The following is a 21790-nucleotide window of genomic DNA, read 5'->3' on the forward strand; positions in this document are numbered from 1 at the left end:
TGGACTCCAGAAAAACTCTCAATCTATTAAATAACAAACTAAACAAGTTCTTAGGCAAGGAAACCACTGAGCTTTCCGATGTTAGTTTGTCAGTTTACATATTAATACTTCCTGAAGTTCAGTTTCTCACTATTCTTTATAGGTAGCTTTAACTTTTTCAGGGGTTTCTTTTCCTGGAAGAGTAAAACCTCGATAGTCCAAATTGACCCTTTTGTTGGCACTGAAGAGTATTTCAGTATAATAATGCTACAGATTGCTCTTCTTAATGGAAGGAGCTTTCAGCACTGCTAGAAATCTTGAAATTGCTGGTGCTGCCGTGGGCATTTTAGAAATTAAAATAAATCGTTTATATGGAAGGCTGTATAATAAGGTTGTACAAGCATACAGAGATAGATTTAACCACTTGGAACAGAGGAAAAGGTAACTACTTGTGTATTAAGTGATTTTATAAACATTTGACAGAGAATTAACAGTTGTGAAATGAGAAACTTATCTGGAGAACCTGATAATTACTTTAGGAGTCTATCACTGCATGCTTAGCAGTGCTTGAGCAAGCTCACTGAAAACTAGGTGTGATGTGATTGCATAACCAACAGCAATTGCAACATAAGTAAAATGTTAGCATGTAGGTAACAGTCCTAGTTTCTCCGTACTGCTGTAAAATGTAGTGCCACAGCTCATTTCTGTCCTGACTTCCAGGGCTGTTTGGTCACTTAAGCCTTGCTTCCACTCTTGGAACAGTGCTCTTCCTCCACTTAGAGGTGAGACATTGCCTGGGAGGGAGGGGCTGGGTGACTTGAGGCTCCTCTGTGCTGTGCTTCTCAGTCTCACAGAAGGCGTGGAGGAAGTGTTCGAAAGCTTCCTGGCTCTCCCTTTTATGGAAAGAGAGGGAGGCATCCATAAGGAAGAATTAACGCAGGAACTCTGGTGTGTCTCTTACAGCTTAAAATCAGTCTTCAGCTCCTGTGACACTTTAAGTAAGTGGGGCAGATGCGATCTAAAATAAACGTGCAAGTGTGGTAACTTAAAAACGCTTTGTGTTAACATTGGAGTTCAGTAATGTGCATTTGAAGCTTGCTTACAGTAAATGTAGGTGTTTTTTATTTCACGTATTTAAAACAAAGTGTCACATTTACCTTCAAAGTGTGTTTTAGTTTAAGCAAGTTTGATCCCTTCAAACTGAGAACCCAGATGATAAACTGCCTCTTCAAATGAGGTTTGAGTTTTGGCTTTATGGGATCAAATCAGCTCTATCTGGGTGTGGCCGCAGTCCTTATAGATGTTTTATAGAGGAAGGCTGTGGGATTGTTGTTGTACTTCATGGCTTACTTGCTGAACTGGTCCTGTTTCTAAGAACTGGGAAGTGTCATGTAATAGCTATTGGTGTGTGCCTTGTATCAGCTAGTATGAAGCATGAGGTACGAAAGAAACAGCAGACAATATCTGCTATGCATTTGAATGTGTGAATTGACCATAATGTTGTTACGTGAAATTGTTGCTTTAATTGCAGCAAGCAAAATTTAATTTAAGTGCTACCTTGTTAATGTTTCCCTTAGAGGGACCTATCTCCTAATCCTCCTTCTGACACAAGGCATTACTCTTTCTAAGAACAGTTTAGCCACCTGCTTGTTTGATCTGGAGCAACGAAATACAAGAAAGAGGTGTATCACTTTGTAGCAGTGCCTTGTTACTGCTTAGTTCATTCAGGCATGCCTTTTTTGGGGGGGAAAGAAAACTCAGATTCTATCTGATGTGCTGCTGTCTGAGTAATTGCTCAACTCTGTATTATCTTTTGCTCTCTGGATTTTATGGCAGTCTTAGGATACTTCTCCTAAGATAAATATGATACAAGATAAACATGCAAGTATTTGTTAGGAGTTAGATTAATTATTATTCATTAAATGCTAGAACTGTAGTATGTGAGATAATAATGGTTTATGGGCATGCAACTGGTTCATTTCCTAGTAATGATGGGGATTTACCACAAACCATTAAACTTGGTAATTAGGAAGCTATGATAGTATGCTAATTAATGCCTCCTAAACTGGATGAATAACATAAGATAGTCATTGTAACCCACCGCTGGAGCAGGGGATGATGAAAGTGTCTCTTAAAGATCCTCTCGTTCAAAGAGGAGAATGGAGCTGCCAGCAAAGTTCATAGAATCATAGAAAGGTCTGGGTTGAAAAGGATCACAATGATCATCTAGTTTCAACACCCCTGCTACGTGCAGGGTCACCAACCACCAGACCAGACTCTTAGCTCATAGGACTGAGCTGTGATGCAGCTGTTGCTTGTGCTGTTGCGGAGGGCAGCATAGGAAAAATGTAGGCTGTTTCCTTGATATTAACTTTCAGAAGAAGACAAGGATTCCTGGTCAAACTGCAGGCTTCTGAGATGATAGAACTGCCAAGGGTATATCATAGGCTACTGATAAGAGTCAGTAAAACTTTTGTAAGGTAAGGCCATGCTTCTCACTCAACTTGAGCAAGTTGAGTCTGGAGAAGCCTGTATCCCAAATACAAATTCCTGGTTTAATTTTCAAAAGGATTCGATGAATGCTAGCCTGAAAGTCTCAAACTAGGCTTACTTAGAGTGATGCTGGTTGTTTATTCACATGGGATTTCTTAGTGTTTCTGTATGGATAAATAAATGTTCTGAGTAACTTTTTGTTGTGTTTTGTGCTGGAACTTTTTCTTAATTGCTTACGGTTGCATTGAATACAAAAAGAAAAGAGTAGCAAGATGAGTTCAGTTGAACTAAGCTATTCAAGGCAGAAATAAGAAGGCCTGCAGGAGGAGTTCTGGATTCTGGTTTCAATTGGCTCATAGTGGGTAAAATTGATTGTGTAAATAATTGTATTACGCTAGGAAACTCTGATGTAATGTGTTACTGGCTGTGAGCTGAATTACTCTGAAGAGCTGAGATTTTTAGGGATCTGAGGGGGTTCTGTTAAAAACAAATTTCCTTGTGCAGCAGTTGAAAGCCAGCTCCTAGGAGCTGCACCACTCAAGTCCATGTTTCCAGTGAAGTGTACAACAAAGTGCAACACCTGCTGGAAGTTACAGTCATGCATGGCTTCATGGGGTGTAAGTCTTGTAAATTCTTGTGTAAAGGTTTACTTGTAGCTCACCCATTCTTGGAGCCAAAGGGTAAGTGGAGGCTGAGGGATGTGCCACTTGTATCTTGTCTCCAGTGACATGGGCCAGGTGGGTCTGGTTGCTCTGGCCCTTGATCTGTTATGATTTGTTCAGTTTCTTTGTCTGAATCACTGTGAAATCTTACAGAGAACGTTGAGATGAGGTTAGGGTTTTAGGCTTGTATCGCTATTTGCCTTAAGCATGTTTTAGGATTTCTAATTAAAAACATAACTTTTATTTAAAGCCTGAGAGCCTTTTTATTGTTTTTTTAAAGCACTGCTGATGTTGGTGGTTTCATTTGCTTAACTGCTCACAGATGCAGTCCCACAGGCTTGTGCAGCACCTGCTCAGCCTGAGTTCTTGCTGGTCACGCTGCAGTTCTGTCCCAGAAGTGGCAGATTGCTCTCTCCAATCCTACACAAAGTGCAGATTAAAAACGATTATAAAATGTGTGATAGGGCGATGACTTGTCTAATTTTTAATGTGCTACTATGGCTTGTTTCGGGGAGGCATACACATGTTCATAAAATGCAGAGTAGCTCTAACAACCCAACTGAGCAGCTGTAGCTTCCACACAGCGCTTGTAAGAGCTTTCTACCAAATGTTCTCTTGTTTCTGCTCCTTTGTTTGAAGCAAAGGATATCCCAACAACTTCAGTTGTGTTGAATGTTGGTGTATCTCACTGAGTGAGACTTCATTATAAGTTAAGACAATTATTAAGTAGTTTCACACTTGAAAGGGAGTGGTTTATAGGGCTGTTGAAAGATGATTCTTAGAAAATACTAAAACATTGTTCTCTTATTACATGTATTCGTCCTGATAGTAAATGCAATATCAACTTTGTTCTGCCAACAGCGTAGAATACGAATAATAATGATCACAATGGTCGTTGTACAGAATGCAGGTGAAATTATGATGTTTTATGGCAACTTCAAGTGGAAAAAGCTGGTTAAAGGGGGAAAAAAAATTCTGTTGTTTATGAAGAATTATGATAGTGAAAGCTTAAAATATAACTGTGACATTAGTTCCTCGGTGACCAAATATTTCCACTCTGCCTAATGCTGGCCACTTGTTCTATTGCACACTGCCATCTGTGGCCTGGCTCAGCTTCTGTGTTGCCGAGCCCACGGCTATGGGCAGGAATGAATCAGTGTGGCCTGTCCAAGCTGAGGCAAGGAAGGCTGGGGGTAGGTTGTCTTCATCTTCCTTTCAGTTCCTGAGGGAAACTGCTCTTACATGCAGAAAGAGAAGTGGTCCTGCATGGTCCAGAGGAAGACCATGAAGATGATCAGAGGGCTGGAGCATCTGCCCTCTGAGGGCAGGCTGAGAGAGCTGAGGCTCTTCAGCCTGAAGAAAAGAAGGCTCTGAGGAGACTTTATAGCAGTCCTCCAGTACCTGACGGGGGCCTACGGGAAGGCTCGGAAGGGACTTTTTCTAAGGGCATGTAGCAACAGGACAACTGGAAATGGTTTTAAACTGGAAGAGGGCAGATTTGGATTAGATATTAGGAAGAAATTCTTTACTGTGAGAGTGGTGAGACACTGGAACAGATTACCCAGAGAAGCTATGGATGCCTGCTCCTTGGAAGCATTCAAGGCCAGGCTGGATGGGGCTGTGAGCAACCTGGTCCAGAGGGAGGTGTCCCTGCCTGTAGCAGGGAGTTGGAGCTGGATGATCTTAAAGGTCCCTTCTAGCCCAGACCATTCTGTGATTCTATGTGCAGCTTGCTAGTAGGACTTGGAGGAGAGGACTGAAGAATGTGTTGATACTACAAAAAGGTTGTCCTGGGACTAGGAGTGTGGGATGCCGTGAGAATGGGCAAGTAGTAATGAACCTTTTTCTTGGCCTCAATGTGCAGAAGAGGCTTCAGCTCAATCTCCCTTTCCCCAGTTTGTTTCTTTTGTTCTCTCAAAACAGTGAACTGAAATCATAGAATCACACAATCACAGAATGGCCTCGGTTGGAAGGGACCTCAAGGATCATGAATTTCCAGCCCCCCTACCACATGCAGGGCCACCAACCTCCACATTTAATACTAGACCAGGCTGCCCAGGGCCCCATCCAACCTGGCCTTGAACACCTTTAGGCATGGGGCATCCACAACCTCTCTGGGCAGCCTGTTCCAGCACCTCACCACTCTCATAGTAAAGAACTTAAAAATCAGTGTGGAGAGGATTGCTGTATGGAAAATCTTATGCAGAGATCCCTAGAATGTCCCTCAAATTGAAGAGTGTTGTGATGGTCTTTCTTGCTATATCAATCTTACCAAGTATCCACATTTTCATGATGCAAGGAGCTCTTGCAATACAAGTATTGAACTCTTTCATAATTTAACTGTTTATTACTCAAAGAAGATGGACCTTGCTATCAAACTGATGAATATTCTAGTAATTATTATTTGTTATCATAGGAACAGTGTATTTTAAGTTCTGCCCCAAATCTGAGTGAGGTATTTAGTTGACTGATCTCATCAGCTGCATTGAGGAGCACTAGTTTCCCTGTTAGAAACATAAGATGACGTTTTGTAGGAGTGCAGTAAAACAGCATGGATCATAAGAGATCCAACTGTTATGTCAGTCTAGATGAATACTGATGTCCTTGTATTGATTGTACTTGGTTCTGGTCAGAAATGTCTATTAATAATTTGAACAGCAACTAAATACTCGTCAGCTCCCAGGAAAAGATGCCTCTCAAAATCTCTATTGCTGATTGATTACCATTGGTCCAAGCCACAGTGGTGGTTAAGACACATTTCCAGCACTACTTCTAGCATTCTTTCCATAGGTTTTGATACATGGCATCTTTACCTTTAGATATTGTCAAGAAACAGCCGAATCAAGTTTCGAATTGCAGGATTGTTCTTAAATAAAATGTCAGATGCTCACCATGAACCTGTTTCATTTGGATTGAACTACTTGTAGCTAAGAATCTTGTTGCTATTCTTAACACATCTGTTTGATGTGACAGTTGTCCTGATTCTTTGAATGCAGTATTATTTGGCCTTTACTTCATAAACCATTTTCAAGTGATGTCGTACCACTTTAGTATGTTCGTGGGCCCTTGGAACAGGGAGTAAGGAAGGGCAAGGAATTACTTATGGCAACTGCAGCTTCTTGTTTAGACAGTTCTCAGAAGTGCTAATGCCTGAGGAACAGAATGAGGTGTTCTTCAGCTGTAAAATTGCTGATCTGGGTGTTTAACTTCATCTTCAGTATGTTCAAAATGTAACTGTTCCATCAATACAAGACCATTTTGACTAGAGGTGCTAAATGCCTTGTCTGGTGGGGTGTAGTGTGTTGCAGAGTTTAACTTACCCATATATACATATGCAATTAATTAGTTCTACATGAAGTTGCTGCTTTGTAAGTAGCTTTAGTGAGCCTTTCAGATCCACGACTGTTAGTAATGAACAGTATAAGAGATTTTGGCTGTTGATAGAGTGGGAAGGTTTTGTCTTTAAAAAAGATGGTATAATACAATAATTAAAACAAAGTTTGTAAATGCTAATGCCTTAAGCAAAAGAAGCAACACTCTGTCCTATAGTATTAGTCTTTTCTTGCTCTACACTGTTGTGTACTTGTTACTAGTTTTTTTAATCTTTAAATGTCCGCTTATTTCCTGGGTGCTGTGCAGTTCAACCTCTAGATAGTGGCACTATAGATAGAGCTGGAAGCACACAGTGATATCTGGTTTGGCTGCATAGCAAATTCTGCAGGTTGGTTATATCTGAGTTAGTGCTGACAAAGGGAATAAACCAGGATGAGAGAGCTGCCAGAGGAGGTAACGTCCATAAAGGAACATCTGGTAGCAGAAGTTCTGGGTAGCATTTTGGCCTTGCCAGAATTTCCCTTTGAGGTTTCCAGGCGTGTAAACATTTGTGATTTGGCTTTAGTTTTTAGCAGGAAATCATTGCCATGAACGGGTGATGGAAGCCTCACGTCAGGCTGTTTTTTTTTTTTTTTTTTTTTTTTTTTTTTTTTTTTTTTGAGCCAGAATATTAGCTTGAGCTTTTGATGTATCAAAAGATTTAATTCAGTGAGAGGCATCCTAATGAACATGCTGCAGTTATACTGGTCCTGGGAAGTACAGAACTCGAATGTGCGTGTAGACATCAGGTTTCTCATCTATGAAATTCCCATCTGTAGTAGGAAATGAGATAAGACTGGAGTTTGATGCCATCTGATACTGTGTCCTGTAAACAAGTTCCAGGTGGAGCATGGTGTGCTCATTCACAGTTCTGAGAAGTGGAAGTCTAAAAGCAGTTCATTCACAAAGAAAGGTTGGATACTTCAAAGCTTCAGGCTTGTCAGTGTAACTAAATCTGCAAGCCTTTTGTTATATCTGTGCATGTTGAAAAGCTTTAAATAACTTGGATTGCTGAATAAGGTCTTTTTTCTCTTATATTTTACGTATGTGTTTGTAAATAAGTTATATTTATCTGGGAGTTGTTGGCACTGAGTGGTGCAGTTGACACACTAGAAGGGAATTACACCATCCAGAGGGACCTAGACAGACCTGCAAAGCGGGCATGCAAGAATCTGGTGAGGTTTAACAAGGCCAAGTACGAAGTGTTGCACCTGGGTCAAAGCAATCCCAGATACGTGTACAAAATGGGAGGAGAACTTGAAAGCAGCCCTGCATAGAAGGATTTAGGAGTCCTGATGGATGAAAGGCTGGACATGAGCCAGCGGTGCGCGCTTGCAACCTGGAAGGTCAGCTGTATCCTGGGCTGCATCAAAAGAGGGGTGGCCAACAGGGAGCGGGAGGAGATTGTCCCCCTCTGCTCTGCTTTTGTGAGGCCCCATCTGCAGTACTGCATCCAGGCCTGGGGCCTCCAGTATAGGAGGGATGTGGAGTGGGTCCAGAGGAGGGCCCGCTCCAACAAGATGATCAAACTGCTGGAGTACCTCTCTTATGAAGAAAGTTTGAGGCAGTTGGGCTCATTTAGCTTGGAGAAGGCTCCAGAGATACCTCAATGTGGCCTTTCAGTAGTGGAAGAAAGCTTACAGGCAGGAGAGGACTGACTTTTTACAGGGCCTCATAGTGATGGGGTGAGAGATAATGACTTTAAACTAAAAGAAGGGAGATTTAGTTAAGTTTATTTGTTAGGAAAAAAATTGTTACGAGGTGGTAAGAGGCTTGAACACATTGACCAGAGAGATTGTGGGTGCCCCATCCTGGAGGCATTCAAGACAAGGCTGGTTGGGGCCCTGGGCAGCCTGAGCTGCTGAGTAGCAGCACTTCCCATGGCAGGGGGTTGGAACTGGATGATCTTTAAGGTCTTTCCCATCTTAATCTATTCTATGATTCTGTAAGCCTATGGGAATGATGAGTTTGTGCTTCCATGTTGGTGGAAAAGCATTGACTTCCATCCATCCATTAGTCTTTGGAAAACACGATCTTGTTTGTCTTCTAGAAATGTGAAATTTTCTGATTATCTGGCTTCAGTTCTTGTTCTGTGCCTGAGCTCTGTAGGAGGAAAAAAATGCAAACATCAGAATGAGAATAATAGATATGTATTGCAAGCAGTTGATCTGTTTTAAGGGCACTCTTGGCTCAAATAGCTCCTGTTTGGTATTTAAGCATTACTGTATATTTGACATTTTATTCAATGTTGTAAGAGTTGTTGTAGTATCATGGATGAATGTTCAGTGTTCTATTATGTTTTTTTAGATATACTTGAATAACTTTAGAAAGCATCCTTAAAGCATTGCTGATATTTTCTTGTGAGTCTTTAAAAACGAGACTAAACATTTTATGTTGAGAAAAAAGGAAAAGAAGTCCCATGAGGGGACTTGAAAGTTTGCTGCAGCGTGGGTTATTTCAAATAATGATCTGGAAACTGGTTTCTTAGCTTAAAAGATCTCAGAGTGTTTTTGCTGTTGTTTAAATGCTAATTGCCATAGTATAATCATTTGCTTCTGAAGGGAACTCCATGGCCATCCTGCCAGAAGTCAGCCAGGCAGAAAAACCTGATCGAATGCCAAGTGAGCCCACCCTTGCCTTGAGGGGCAATTTAGGTGACCTCTGAAGGTTTCTGCCTATCAAAGTTATTCCATGATTTAGTTTCCACTTAATTATGGTAAACTACAAGTGTCTTGAATTTCAGACAGCTAAGTCTAAAAACTGAATGCAGTGAAGGCCCTTCACGCAGACTGGGGGAGGACTTGTGTCCTCCATCTCAGCTCATTACTCAAAGTGAGCTTAGGCATGCTTTTGTTTATTGCCTGTACCTTGAGAAGTAGTATGGTGGATTCTGACTCCAAAGGAGTTACTGCACATTGCCTTTACTTTAAATATATATATATTTTTCCCCTCTGTGCTGAAGGCTGGTGGAATGGGAGGGGTCTTTTACAGACAGTTAAAGATCTAAAGTATGTAACTGATCTTACATAACTTCTCCTTGGAATAGCTGTCTAAATTGGAGCAGGATAATACACCTTATTAACAGAATGATGCCAAGTTGAGCCTGTTGGATTTTTTTCTTCCAACTTAAGAAATCATGAATATAACTTAGCTGACCTTAATTCACTTTCATGCTTACTGGTATAAGCATGCTTTTAACCGGCTTACACAGTGATCAGCTGTACTGATCTAAATGACTAAAATCTCTTTGACTCGTTATTGTGAGGTGATGTCCTTGCTTAGAAGAAGAGGAACTGAAGTTGTACATTTTTTTTTCTCACTTCCACAGTGGAGCAGCATTACTTGTTAGTTTATGTAATCTTAGGTTACAAAGTACCCTACAGAAAAGGTAAAAGTAGCCTTTAGTTGTGCTATTTCCAACTACTGGTTAAATATTTTAATCCCCAGGTAAGTTCTCTGTATGCCTCTCTTTAGAGGTGACAGCAGGTCTGTCCTGCTGCATGCTTTTTCTCTCTTCTTCCCCAAAGTCCACATCAGTGACAACCACAGGTTTCTTTCTGAGAGGTTGCTAAGCTGGGGAAATAAGATGTTAAAAGAAGTGTTTGGATTCTTTGCATGTGACTCTTCTCGAAAGTTCTGTGGAGTCAAGATCTGTTACTTGGCTCTCCATTTTAAGAATTTCTTCATCAAAGTGCAGGCACTCCTCTTTGCCTTTCCTGTTTCTGTTGAAAAGGAATAGCTAACTTGGTACCAGCAGTTCAGTTTCAGTGGAGACCATGAGGCAGAGCACTGGCTGCATGTAAATGAAGGCAGATATTGTTCTGAATCCTGGAAAAAAGGTATTGTGTTGTGGATAGTCATATTCAACTAGAGCTTGTTTGTGACCTCATTACCTCACTGAACTTACAACTGCATTTGTAGCAGTATGTTAAGATATTATTTAAATGCCTTTCAGTGTGTAATTCACCTCTTTTTTTTTCCTCCAGAAATGTTATGAACAAAAACAGTACAAAAATGGACTCAAGTTCTGCAAGATGATCCTTTCTAACCCCAAATTTGCTGAACATGGAGGTAACTGCTCAACTCACAAGTTTTTGTTTTTCTTTTCTTGTCTTGAGTTTTAGTCATTCTATTCTGTACTGTTGAGAGAATCCAGCCTGTCACTGAGTTTCGTTCTGTCCTTGCAAGTGAATAATACTCTTGATTTTTTTCAGATGTAGCGCATTCATACCAGATTTCCACACTAGCTTATAGTCAGAAACATTCTGTGGCATGAGGATCAAATGGTTCAGTGAAGCACACTTGCATGAAGTTTCCACTTAATTTGCCTTTCTAGATTTCCAGGTTAGAATGTGAGTGCGTTCTGTTTGTTTTTTTTTCTTACATCTCTATTTAACTGCAAGCCCTACCTTCTTTTGAACACTACACTAAGGTATTTTGCCAAGGAATTAAATCTTTTTTTGTCAACTAGATATTTTGAATTTTTTGTACTGCAGATCAAATTGCTACTTAAGACAAACAGACTCAAGTGTAATATTCTTGGTGCTAAGACTGGCCTGTTTGGACAGGAAAGTGTTGATTCTATTTACATCTTTCAGAACTAGAGTCCTGCTGCATTACAGGATTTCTGTAGCATGGTTCAAGGAATACTTTTGATACAGGCATTTTTTCTTTGTCTGCTGTTGGAGCAATTTAACACAAAGTGTGCATGTACTGAGTCAAAATTATTTTGCTGTTTGACCTCATCAAATCTTGGCAAAATGTTTGGCTAGTCATTCTTTCGTCTGGGCCTGGTGTTTCTTGGTTGTCTTCGTTACTTTCCTAGAGATAAAAGAACAGATTTTTGTTGCCTCAAAATTATGGAGTGGCCTCTCTGCCTCTGAGACCTAATCAATTGTCTCTGCTAGCACTTGTGTTTTTATAACCTCCCAGTACGTGTTTCTATATCTTTTCTGCTCTTGCTGTCTTAAACTTCTTCAGAACAGCTAGCTGCCTTGGCAGTCCACATACTGCATGGGCTTTGAGCCATGAGTGGCTTTGGAGCTTGGGAGCAAAGCCTGAAATGAACAGCTGAAGCAGAACTAAGCCAGTGAAATGATCTGATGGGAAGCTGTGCTGTTGTCGCACTTAGCCTCAGAGATGAGGGATTATAAAGAATTGAGTGAGGTGACAAACATGCTTTGCTGTGACTGGACAGCTATCCTCCCTGGTGTGGGCAGGTAGCAGTAGCTTGTCCTCATGAGACCCCACCTGTAGTACTGTGTCCAGTTTTGGAACCCCCAACACAAGGACATAGAGTTGTTGGAGCAGGTCCAAAGGAGGGCCACAAAGATGATCAGAGGGCTGGAGCACTTCCACTATGAGGACAGGCTGAGACAGCTGGGGCTTTTCAGTCTGGAGAAGAGAAGGCACCAAGAAGACCTTATAGCAGCCTTCCAGTACTTGAAGAGGACCTCCAGGAAAGCTGGGGAGGGACTTGTTAGAAGGTCATGTAGCAACAGGATGAGGGAAAATGGTTTTAAACTGGAAAAGAGTAGATTAGACTAGAGAGTAGGAAGAAATTCTTTACTGTGAGGGTGGTGAGATACTGGAACAGGTTGCCTGGAGAGGCTGTGGATCCCACTCCTTGGAAGCATTCAAGGCCAGGCTGGATGGGGCTTTGAGCAACCTGGTGTAGAGGGAGGTGTCCCTGCCCTAAAGCAGGGGGTTGGAGCTGGATGATCTTAGAGCTCCCTTCCAACCCAAACCATTCTATAATTCTGTGGTTTGCACAGTGGAGATGTACTTTTTCAGCCTTCCTTATATTAATGAAAGGTATCATTCTGTCTTTCAGTGATTAACTTAGAGTATGGGTATAGGGCAATTTATTAAAAAAAAAAAAAGTTGTCTTTGAATAACTGTTCACTTCTTTTTTTTAAAAGTACACCTAGAGACAGGTCTACTAATTAAGTTAAAGCGAGTGTTACAACTAAACTTGATCACAAGCTCTTTCCATTAACACAGTTTGCAGTTTGAAGGAAAATGGAATACTTGGATGAAAATGAGACTGTCGTCTGGCAGTGGGCAAAAATAAACGGTCTCCTATTTAGTAGGGAGGATGATCTAGAAAAAAAAAAAACACCCACAAATCTGCAACAGCTTTCTGGCGTAGCACATGCTTACATGCAGCTTGTTTTTTAGTGTTACTTGAAGTATGGAGGAAGAAGAGCGATAGTCACATCAATGTATTTGAAATAGTTTGCTTCTCAGAATACTGATTAAAATCCTACTTAGAGAGACTTTCTTCCTCCAAGTGCTATAGCAGGAAATATGGTCCTCTTAACTTATGATTTTGAGGCAATCTGCAGTAAATAAACGGACTATGACAAGGATTTGTTTCTTATGGTGTGACACAACCTAAATAATTTGTTTTTCTGCCCAGGTGAAACCTTAATATGTAATGAAAAGCACTTTAAAACTGCTTTAGCTAATTGTTAACTCACTTAGATAAATGTATTTTTTGCTAATAAAATTTGTGTTGTCTGCTTTTGTCACATCTGTATTAAGCTCTGCAAAAGACTTTAAACTCAGTTTCAAGAAAGGAAATGCCTCCATCTAACAATCTTCAGCTGTGCTAGGCAGCTATCCTGATCTAAATTTATCATTTAATGGGGAACTTCACTGTGTAGCAACTTCAAAGGATATCTGTATTGTGAAACTGGCATACGGGAAATCAAGAGCATAAGTATATGATATTTCTTACAGAGACGCTGGCTATGAAAGGATTGACTTTGAACTGTTTAGGGAAGAAGGAAGAAGCATATGAATTTGTTCGTAAAGGACTCCGTAATGATGTAAAGAGTCACGTCTGTATCCTTTGTAATACAAAACCTGATCTCTTTTGCTTTCTTCTCACTTGTGTGTATGATCTTGTTGCTGCATCAGCCTTTACTTTTGAAGTATACAATGTGGTCTACATATAAAAGGCAGTTGGAAATGAGATGTGTATGATGATTATTAATTTGTAATCAAATACTTCAAGTAAGACTTCAATTTCATTTATACAATCATACAGAATCTTTAAGAAAAACAAAATGCCTTTTATGTTTAAGTTTCTTACACAAAGACTGGTGCTTGTGTTCTGCAGGAAATTGTGTGTAAAATGCAGCTCATTTCTGGAGTTTATATCTTTCTTAACGAGAGCCTAAGAAATCTTGTCTAGAAGTACTGTGAAAATATACATCTTGTTATTTGGAAATCTGAATTTTAAGTAGTGATTTTGAGTCTACTGGCTTGATGACTGCCATTCTCTCCTCAGCTTATCTTCCAAAACTCTGCAACTTACAGACATGACAAATACTCAAGAATTTTGGTGGTAGCCATCTTTTGTCATGCCACAAGCAGGTGGCTACTTGAGATTTGCTGTATACATTTGCATACACATCAAACTTACTCAGGGATGAGTTTCCAATTGTCTTTTTTTAACCATAAAAAAGATAAATTTGTCCGTAGGCATCATACTTGAAAGAAGTGCTGTGTGGTTATCACAGTGCAGTTGCTGTTTACTCCTGTTTTAAACTCCCAGGAAGCTGGAGGTTATGGGCAAAACATAACAAGCTAAGAAACACCTCTAAGCACAGAGAAGTCTTCAGTTTGTAGAGAGAGAACAACCCATAGAACAAGCAAATACAACTTGTACCTTCTAAAGGGTTGAACATCTAAGAAATACCAAAGCAACTTTCAGACTTCTCACAGATTAAGTAGGGGTGCAAAATAATCTGGTTGAGCTAGGGAAGTGTTTTTGTTCATCCAGTAAAAATTCCAGTGTGGGATTTATCAGCAACCTCAATTCTTACCTGCAAGACTATCTTTAAACCGTGTAGAACCCTTGTTTTCAAATGCTGGGGGTGCTCACTGCAAGAATTGGGTTTTATTTCAGGGGTTGGAGCCAAAGAGATGCTTCCTGGCAAAGTACTTGTACAAAAACCAAACAACTCCAAAAATGAATTTTTGTGAGTTTCTCACTGTTTTACTGACTTCTAGAACTTCTCTTACCATAAGATGATCACAAGTTTGTTTGTTTTTTTTTTTTGTATTCTGACTTCAAGTAGTGTAGACCCATCTGAATCCTCTTCCCTTTTTTACCTCTTTTTTTTTTTTTTTAAGCTGTATCCGTAGAATTATCACTGACAAAACATATAACCTCTTGCACTCAGCTGTATTGTTGTAGCTCTACAGAGAGTCTTGAGCAATCTGTCTGCAGAATTACATTTCTACCGAGCAGAAGTTCACCGATAACAAACTAATTTCCAACAGATATGAGAAGTTTGACACAGTATTTCAGTTGTCATATTAAGATGTTATTAAGAAATGGCAAATGTCTTTTAGTACCATGCTTTAAGAGCAGCTGCCAATCACAATGTTACTGCCCAAATATCTCTTTCCTCTGATGGTGAGGCTTCTGGGTGTACAGTCAAGAGAAGAGACTGTATTCTGTCCCATGAGAAACTCAAATTGAGGCTTAGCTTTCTAATAATAAAGATTCGTTCTGCATAATTTGTAAGGGCTTGTGACCAGCCCTGATGTTCTGATGGAAGTTTGATAATAAATTGACGCTCAGTACCACCTAAGCAGAGCTTGGGAAGATCTCTGAAATAATATTTACATTCCCTCTGAAATGTAGTACTGACATCTTAATGCTTGTCACTTTGATTAGACAGAGAAGCTGGGACTAGCCACTAAAGTCATGTCCTTTGAGTAGCTGGTTTCAAGGAGGAGCAAACTATCTACATTTTATTTTCTTTCAGTAATGTTTGAAAGTGTTTTTGATGTATTTTGTCCTTTAAAAAAACATATGGCAGATGATGATTAAAGTATGACTGGTCACCTTGGAGTTCTGACTTGTTTATGGAATAATGGAAGAAAGTTTTAATTCCTCTGCCGTTTCACATAGTTTCCCACTTTGAGGTTTTGGAGGAAAATAAAACTGTAAACTGTTAAGAAATGTTCAGAAATGTGGAAATATTACAGGCTGCCCAGAGAGGTTGTGGATGCCCTGTTCCTGGAGGTGTTCAAGGCCAGGTTGGATGGGGCCCTGGGCAGCCTGGTCTAGTATTAAATGGGGAGGTTGGTGGCCCTGCCAGTGGCAGGGGGGTTGGAGATTCATGATCCTTGAGGTCCCTTCCAACCCGGGCCTTTCTGTGAAATCTTCTTGTCGAGCTACAAACGAGCTCTGACCCATTTTGATTATAATTTAAATCATGGCTTGGTCAGAGCTGTATGCTTACTTTGATATTTAGTGTATCAGGAAGTGACGTGTTATTGTTTCAGTGCACTACAGGAGCACATGCAAGGCTGGTCCAAGCTGTCTACTATGATTTATTAGTAATGTTGCGTTTTATTGGCTTGTATTGCTGTTGTATTTTCTTGTGCTAGATTTCTGCCATTGTGCAGACCTATTTCCAAAGGAATTTTTGCCTTTCTTTACTTGATTGTTTGGTAAGGAGTGTAGTTAATGAAGTTTTGAAACAGAATACCACTTGGATCTGGGAATAATAGCGATACCCGATAAGTTACTTGAAGCCTTATCTTCATTAAGCTACAAATTCTTTTGCACTGAATGGGCTTGCTCTGGGCAAGAATCTGAATTATCAATAGTCTGTTTTTGAGGCTGATATGTGTTGATGCTGCATTTAAGTCTGATCCATGTCCTTAATACTTGTCTCAAAGAAACAAGGTAGGATCGATAGACAGTAGCTGCAGCATCAGGCCAGCTGCTCTCACTGTATCCAAAATTGTTTGTTCCCTTTAGTCTTATGGCAGCAACAGCAGCTCTGCTAGCAGTCTCAAGGATGAATACTGAGTTTGTCGGTGGCTGGTGTTCCAGTAGAGGCAGAAGCCAGGGTCTCTTGCTTGTGCATTATCTGCTTCCTTCAGACTGTTAATTATTAAAACACTTTGCTTTTAGTTGGAGACTTGTCCTTTGACATTCTTAATTACAAACTGGCTTTCTGTCTTAATGTCTAGGACTTTCGGCCTTTCTGAGTAAGGAGGAACTTACCTTTCTACTTACTTGTCCACGTTAATGCTTTGAATTTTCTTGCTATGCTTTCTCAACTTTAGCAGTTTCCAAACAATAGCATCTTTAGGGGGAACAGTTGCTTCATTTTCACCTCAGTATAATGAGAAATCTTAATTTTTTTTTTTCCTCTGTTAGCTCTGTGAGCTATTTTTATGTCTTTTAAACTGAAAATGGGTTAAGGATGCCTATAGCTCTTCCCAACTGGATTCAGCTGGTTCTGAAGCACACTGGAGAGCCTCGTGAGAGGACTTATGAGCCACTTTCGATTTGAATACATTCAGAGTTACTAGTGCAGAGTTACTAGTGCTGCCCCAATGAGCTACTAATATCCTGAAGTAGCAAGTGGTATATCAAGCAATATCTTTGTTAATATAACTCTAGGAAACTGTTGTAAACACACAGGATAATGTGTTGCTATGGTACCACTTGGTTTCATGTTTTGAATTCAAAACCTTTCCAATTTTTCAGTTGTTTGTTTTGTGTTGTTTTTTTTTTTTCCTGAGAAAAAATTATTTAAACAGATGCTTGAGGAGAGAAGTCTATTGAAATGTGAAATGATACACTGATGGAAGCCTGAGAATCTGGTAAATACTTCATTGCCCAGAAATGTTAAGATATCCTCTTCTCAATTAATAAAGAGTAGCTCTGTGTTTATCCCTTACTGCAAAATCTGGAGACTGAGGTTGCAGGTTGGCAGGGATGGAAGGGTAAAACTTGCACACCAATTGTATTTGTAGATGGAGATAATTCTTGGGGTGAAAAGTCCCATTTTGGTTACAGTAGTGTGCTTTTAAATAATACTTCTCTAGGATGCCATTAAGACTTTGAGTTGTTTAGTTTGGATAGCAAAGTTTGGTGGGGAGGAATGTTACGAATGTGATTTAATGGAAGATTTTATGATGTGTATTACATATTTAACGTTTAACTTCTGACAGTAAAGTCTGATTGCAATAATCAAACTTAATTTATGAGGATACTGATCTCCAAGGAAGCTGCGGAGTTATTTGTTCTGTAGCACAAATGCACTGTAGTTACTCTGTGTAAATTGTGGACGTGTCTTCCTTAACATGTATTAGGTTGGCACGTTTATGGTCTTTTGCAGCGTTCTGATAAGAAATATGATGAAGCCATCAAGTGCTACCGGAATGCACTCAAGTTAGATAAGGATAATTTGCAGATCCTGAGAGATCTCTCACTCTTGCAGATTCAAATGAGGGATTTGGAAGGATATAGAGTAAGTATTCTATTTAAATCCCTATTTATTGCTGTTTGTATTCTCTGCTTATGTTCCATTTTTTAGTTCTTTTATTGGTAGTAATTCTGTTACTACTTGTTTTTGATATTTCAAAGTAGGAAGTGTTTGAGGTCTTGTTTGTGCGAGTATGGAAATCAATTGCAGTAGAGCTCTGTTATACTATTGAGAACACACCCCCAGAAGTACATTTACTCTTTAAAACTTGACTAGTGAATCACCTTTTAAAATTCAAGCTATCCACCATTTTTTACTGAAATAAAAAGTATAAGATTAAAATTTAACATGTATTTATTGTGTTACTGGAAGCTACTGCAAGCCATGTTTTCGTTGTACGTACTAAAGGTGTTTATTGTGAGAAATACATTCTCACTCCACTGAACTTTTTAAAATGGTTAAGAAAAATGAGTAAGGAAATAAAATATCTCTAAGTCTGAGGAATTATGATAGAGATCCCTATCCTACAAGAATGGCTTTTGCAAAAAACAAATCACAGAATCACAGAAATAATTCCAGGTTACTCTGAAAGTCTGTAGAAATTTGTGCCAGTCATGTTATTTCAAAGGAGAGTAGGAAAAAAAAAAAAAGGATGTTAAAATATTTTTTTGAATACTGGTATGGATCTTATGGAATCATGAAACTGCTTTTATTCTGTTTTGAGAGCATTATTATATAGTGATTCCTTCTCCCTTCAGAAAAATACAAAAAATACGCTCTATTTTATTGAGTATGTGGGAAACTTGCCCTGTGCTAATTGGTTTCTTGAATTCAAATACAGATTTTATCATGAATAACAGCTTTAAATTTCTGTAAGAACCGAGTCAGTGATTTCAAAGTGGCTGAATGGATTTGGCTGCCACAGTGTTAGAGGACTGGACTGTGGGCTTTAGCATTAGGTGGTCTCCTTCACTGGTCATGTTGAATTTCAAATACAGGAAAAGTGGATAGCTGACTTAAAGCTGTGGCATGGCTCAATAAGAGAGATTAGAGAAGCACTGCTATAATATAAGTATCAGGATTTTGTGCCTGGGCATGAGAAGGGTGGGACAGGTTTTCCAGTGGCAGTGAGCTTGTGTTTCTTAATGACACACCTCTGAGGTTTCAGTGTTCTGTCTTTGGGAATAAGACTTGGCCCTAAGAGAGGCTTCTTAAAATGACACTTCTTATGTACCAAAAAATAGTTGTTGTTTTTTTTTTTTCTGTTGTGCCATGACTACTATGCTTTAAAATGTAGATTTGTATGACAGTTTATGGTAATAATGTAGTAATTTAACCTCTCCCTTTTTTTTAAATGTCTTTTTACTCAAGGAGACAAGATACCAGTTACTTCAGCTGCGCCCCACACAACGAGCTTCCTGGATTGGATATGCAATTGCATACCACTTACTTAAAGATTATGATATGGCCTTAAAACTACTTGAAGAGTTTAGAAAAACCCAACAGGTAAGACTTGCTGTTCTATTCAGAAAATTCTTTACAGATAAGAGAGAATCTGAAGAACTGGGAGTTGGAACTAGATGATCTTTAAGGTCTCTTGTAACCCAAGCCATTCTATGAATTAGTTTTTCATAATTAGGGAAACCTAATTATGAACCATTTAAGAATTAGGAAAACATTTCTATTATTTCTGGAACTTTTTGCTTTGAACATTTAGATATCTCCAAGCTAGCAGCTGATGCAAATTATACAGAATCTCTTGTTCCCTGGCAGTAAGCTGTCAGGTAGATTGATGTGAAATAACTTAATGTCTGTGAGGCTTGTAGCCAAAGAAAACCACTGTTGATCTTGTCTCATTATAGTAGGTAAAACTTCAGAAAGCACCATTTAATGTTGGATGTGTGCACACATTCTGTCTCTTCTACCATAACCTGGATTTCATTGCGCTTCTACAAATATAATAAAAAGAAACTGCTGTTGTTTTATATACATCTGTATATTATTCACTTAAAATCAGTCCTTAGTGTCAGGGTTGCAAGAAAACAGAGTTAGAAGGCCTTATGTTTGAGAAGATCATAGAATCCTTAGTTGGAAGGGTCCTTTGAAGGCATCTAGTCTAGCTCCCCTGCAATGATCAGGGACACCACAAATAGATCAGGTTGCCCAGGCCTGATCCAGCCTTGTCTTGAAAGCCTCCAGGGCTGGGACATTAACCACATCACCAGGTAACCTGTACCAGTGCCTCACCACCCTCACTGTAAAAGATTTTTTTCCTTATATCTAACCTAAATCTATCCTCTTCGAACTTGAAGCCATTTCTCCTTGTTCTATCACCACAGAGCCTGCTAAAGAGTCTGTACCTTTCTTTCCCGTAGCTCCTCTTCTGGTGCAGCCCAGAAGATTTGGTGTTACTGAAACTTGTTTGAATAAATCGAGTGGAGCAATGCCAAAATTCCTGAGTAAAACATTTTTTTTTTTTTTTTAAAGGAGGGTCAATTTATTTCTATTATTACAACTTGGAATTATAAAGTCTGAATTAACAGAACATTGGGTGAATGAGAACAGTGGATTAATCTGTAACGTAGAAATTAAAACCATGTTTTTTGAGAACTTCTCACACAGGTGCTAAAATATCACCTGACCTATAAATTGTGATTGTTGTTTTGTTTTAACAAAGATGTCGCATCCTGTCTGAGATAAATGCATTTGAGATCCTATCGTGCTGCCAGAAGTAGACTAACTTAGGAAAAGAAAATCAGCAGTTGCTAGGAGAGAGACCAGTGTTTGTTTGTTGGTTGTGTATCATGGTCAAGTAGAAGGCTTTGTATGCCAGGGGTACATAGCTTGATATTACTAGAGAGCTGTCATTCCAGTATTGAATAAAAGCTGAAAATAATCTATTTAAATAAAAGTTGGATCATTTTTGGGGTGTTTGACAGCCAAGAAGTTATGGCTCACTAATGAATCAGCAGAGTCCTATCTGAGCTCAGTGTTGAAATGAATTTTGTAATTAAAAATAATATACAATAGATGTAAGAACTGCAAATGACAAATTGTAAGACTTTGAGGCCTTCTTAATATCAAAGAGCACTTAAAATTAGTTTTGACTCTCTGGAGAGAGTGGAAGTGATGCTGCTAATGCTGTTGCCTTTTCTAAAAGATTGTGTGTAAATATGTTTGTCTGAGGGTAGTCGTCGTGGTGATATACTCTTCACTGTAGTAACCAAGCCAGATTTGAATACCATCTGCCATAGATAACATTATTAAATCGGTTGATTTTGTGGAATTTATCAGAATCCTAAAAAAAAAATAAATAAATCCTGAGATGTGTAATTCTGCTGTCATTTTTTTTTTTTTTTGTAAGACTGGAAATATTTGGGAAATATCAGTAAATAAGGATTCATACTTGAATAATACAAGCAACGTGAACTATTTTTACTGTTGCTTAGCATAATACTTGACAGACCAACAACAGAAAAGATGTTTAAGCATTAGAGGACAGAAATATACCATAAGTGCTGGACAGTGTGAGTTTGTAGAAAATCAGTTATGTCAAGCATTTTGAGATTGGTAGATATGGTTATGTGATGTATTCTGTTTCTCCTCCACATCATTACAGATGACCACATTTGTTTCCATGCGTCTTGCAAACAGAAAAAGGTTTTGTGCCTTGTGTTTTTGTGCTTTGCTGTAGGAGCTTTATGGAAAGTGCAAACCGACATACAGTCCAGCTGCTAGAAGACAGAATAGTTTCAGTTCTCTGCACTCAAGAGAGCCCTAGGAAAATCACAGCTCAATTTTGCTAGACATTGGCTCTTCTGTAGTTCCCAAGTGTGCTGTTGGTGCAGTCTCTGGGAATTTAACAGAATCACAGAATTGTAGGGGTTGTAAGGGACCTCTAGAGATCATCGAGACCAACCCCCCTGCCAAAGCAGGTTCCCTACACCAGGTCGCACAGGTAGGCGTCCAGGGAGACTTGAATATCTCCAGAGAAGGAGACTCCACAACCTCCCTGGGCAGCCTGTTCCAGTGCTC

The 21790-nt window shown here is 39.4% G+C and overlaps 1 protein-coding gene across 4 annotated transcripts in view; it reads left to right on the top strand.

Annotated features, from left to right (window-relative positions):
- The window catches only part of NAA16 (N-alpha-acetyltransferase 16, NatA auxiliary subunit), a 63238-nt gene that overhangs the window by 1371 nt on the left and 40077 nt on the right, over positions 1 to 21790 (top strand). For 3 of the 4 annotated variants that reach the window (XM_085215792.1, XM_085215795.1, XM_085215794.1), the window contains exons 2-5: positions 10493 to 10577; positions 13251 to 13355; positions 17643 to 17800; positions 19127 to 19261. In XM_085215792.1, the coding sequence (XP_085071918.1) occupies positions 10493 to 10577; positions 13251 to 13355; positions 17643 to 17800; positions 19127 to 19261 (483 nt within the window). Of the gene's footprint in view, positions 1 to 10492; positions 10578 to 13250; positions 13356 to 13423; positions 17151 to 17642; positions 17801 to 19126; positions 19262 to 21790 lie in introns of those variants that run through there. The other variant, XM_085215796.1, reaches the window with a different exon arrangement.

Source organism: Meleagris gallopavo, chromosome 1, assembly GCF_905368555.1.
Source record: "Meleagris gallopavo chromosome 1, MGAL_WU_HG_1.1, whole genome shotgun sequence".
Classification (NCBI taxonomy): domain Eukaryota; kingdom Metazoa; phylum Chordata; class Aves; order Galliformes; family Phasianidae; genus Meleagris; species Meleagris gallopavo.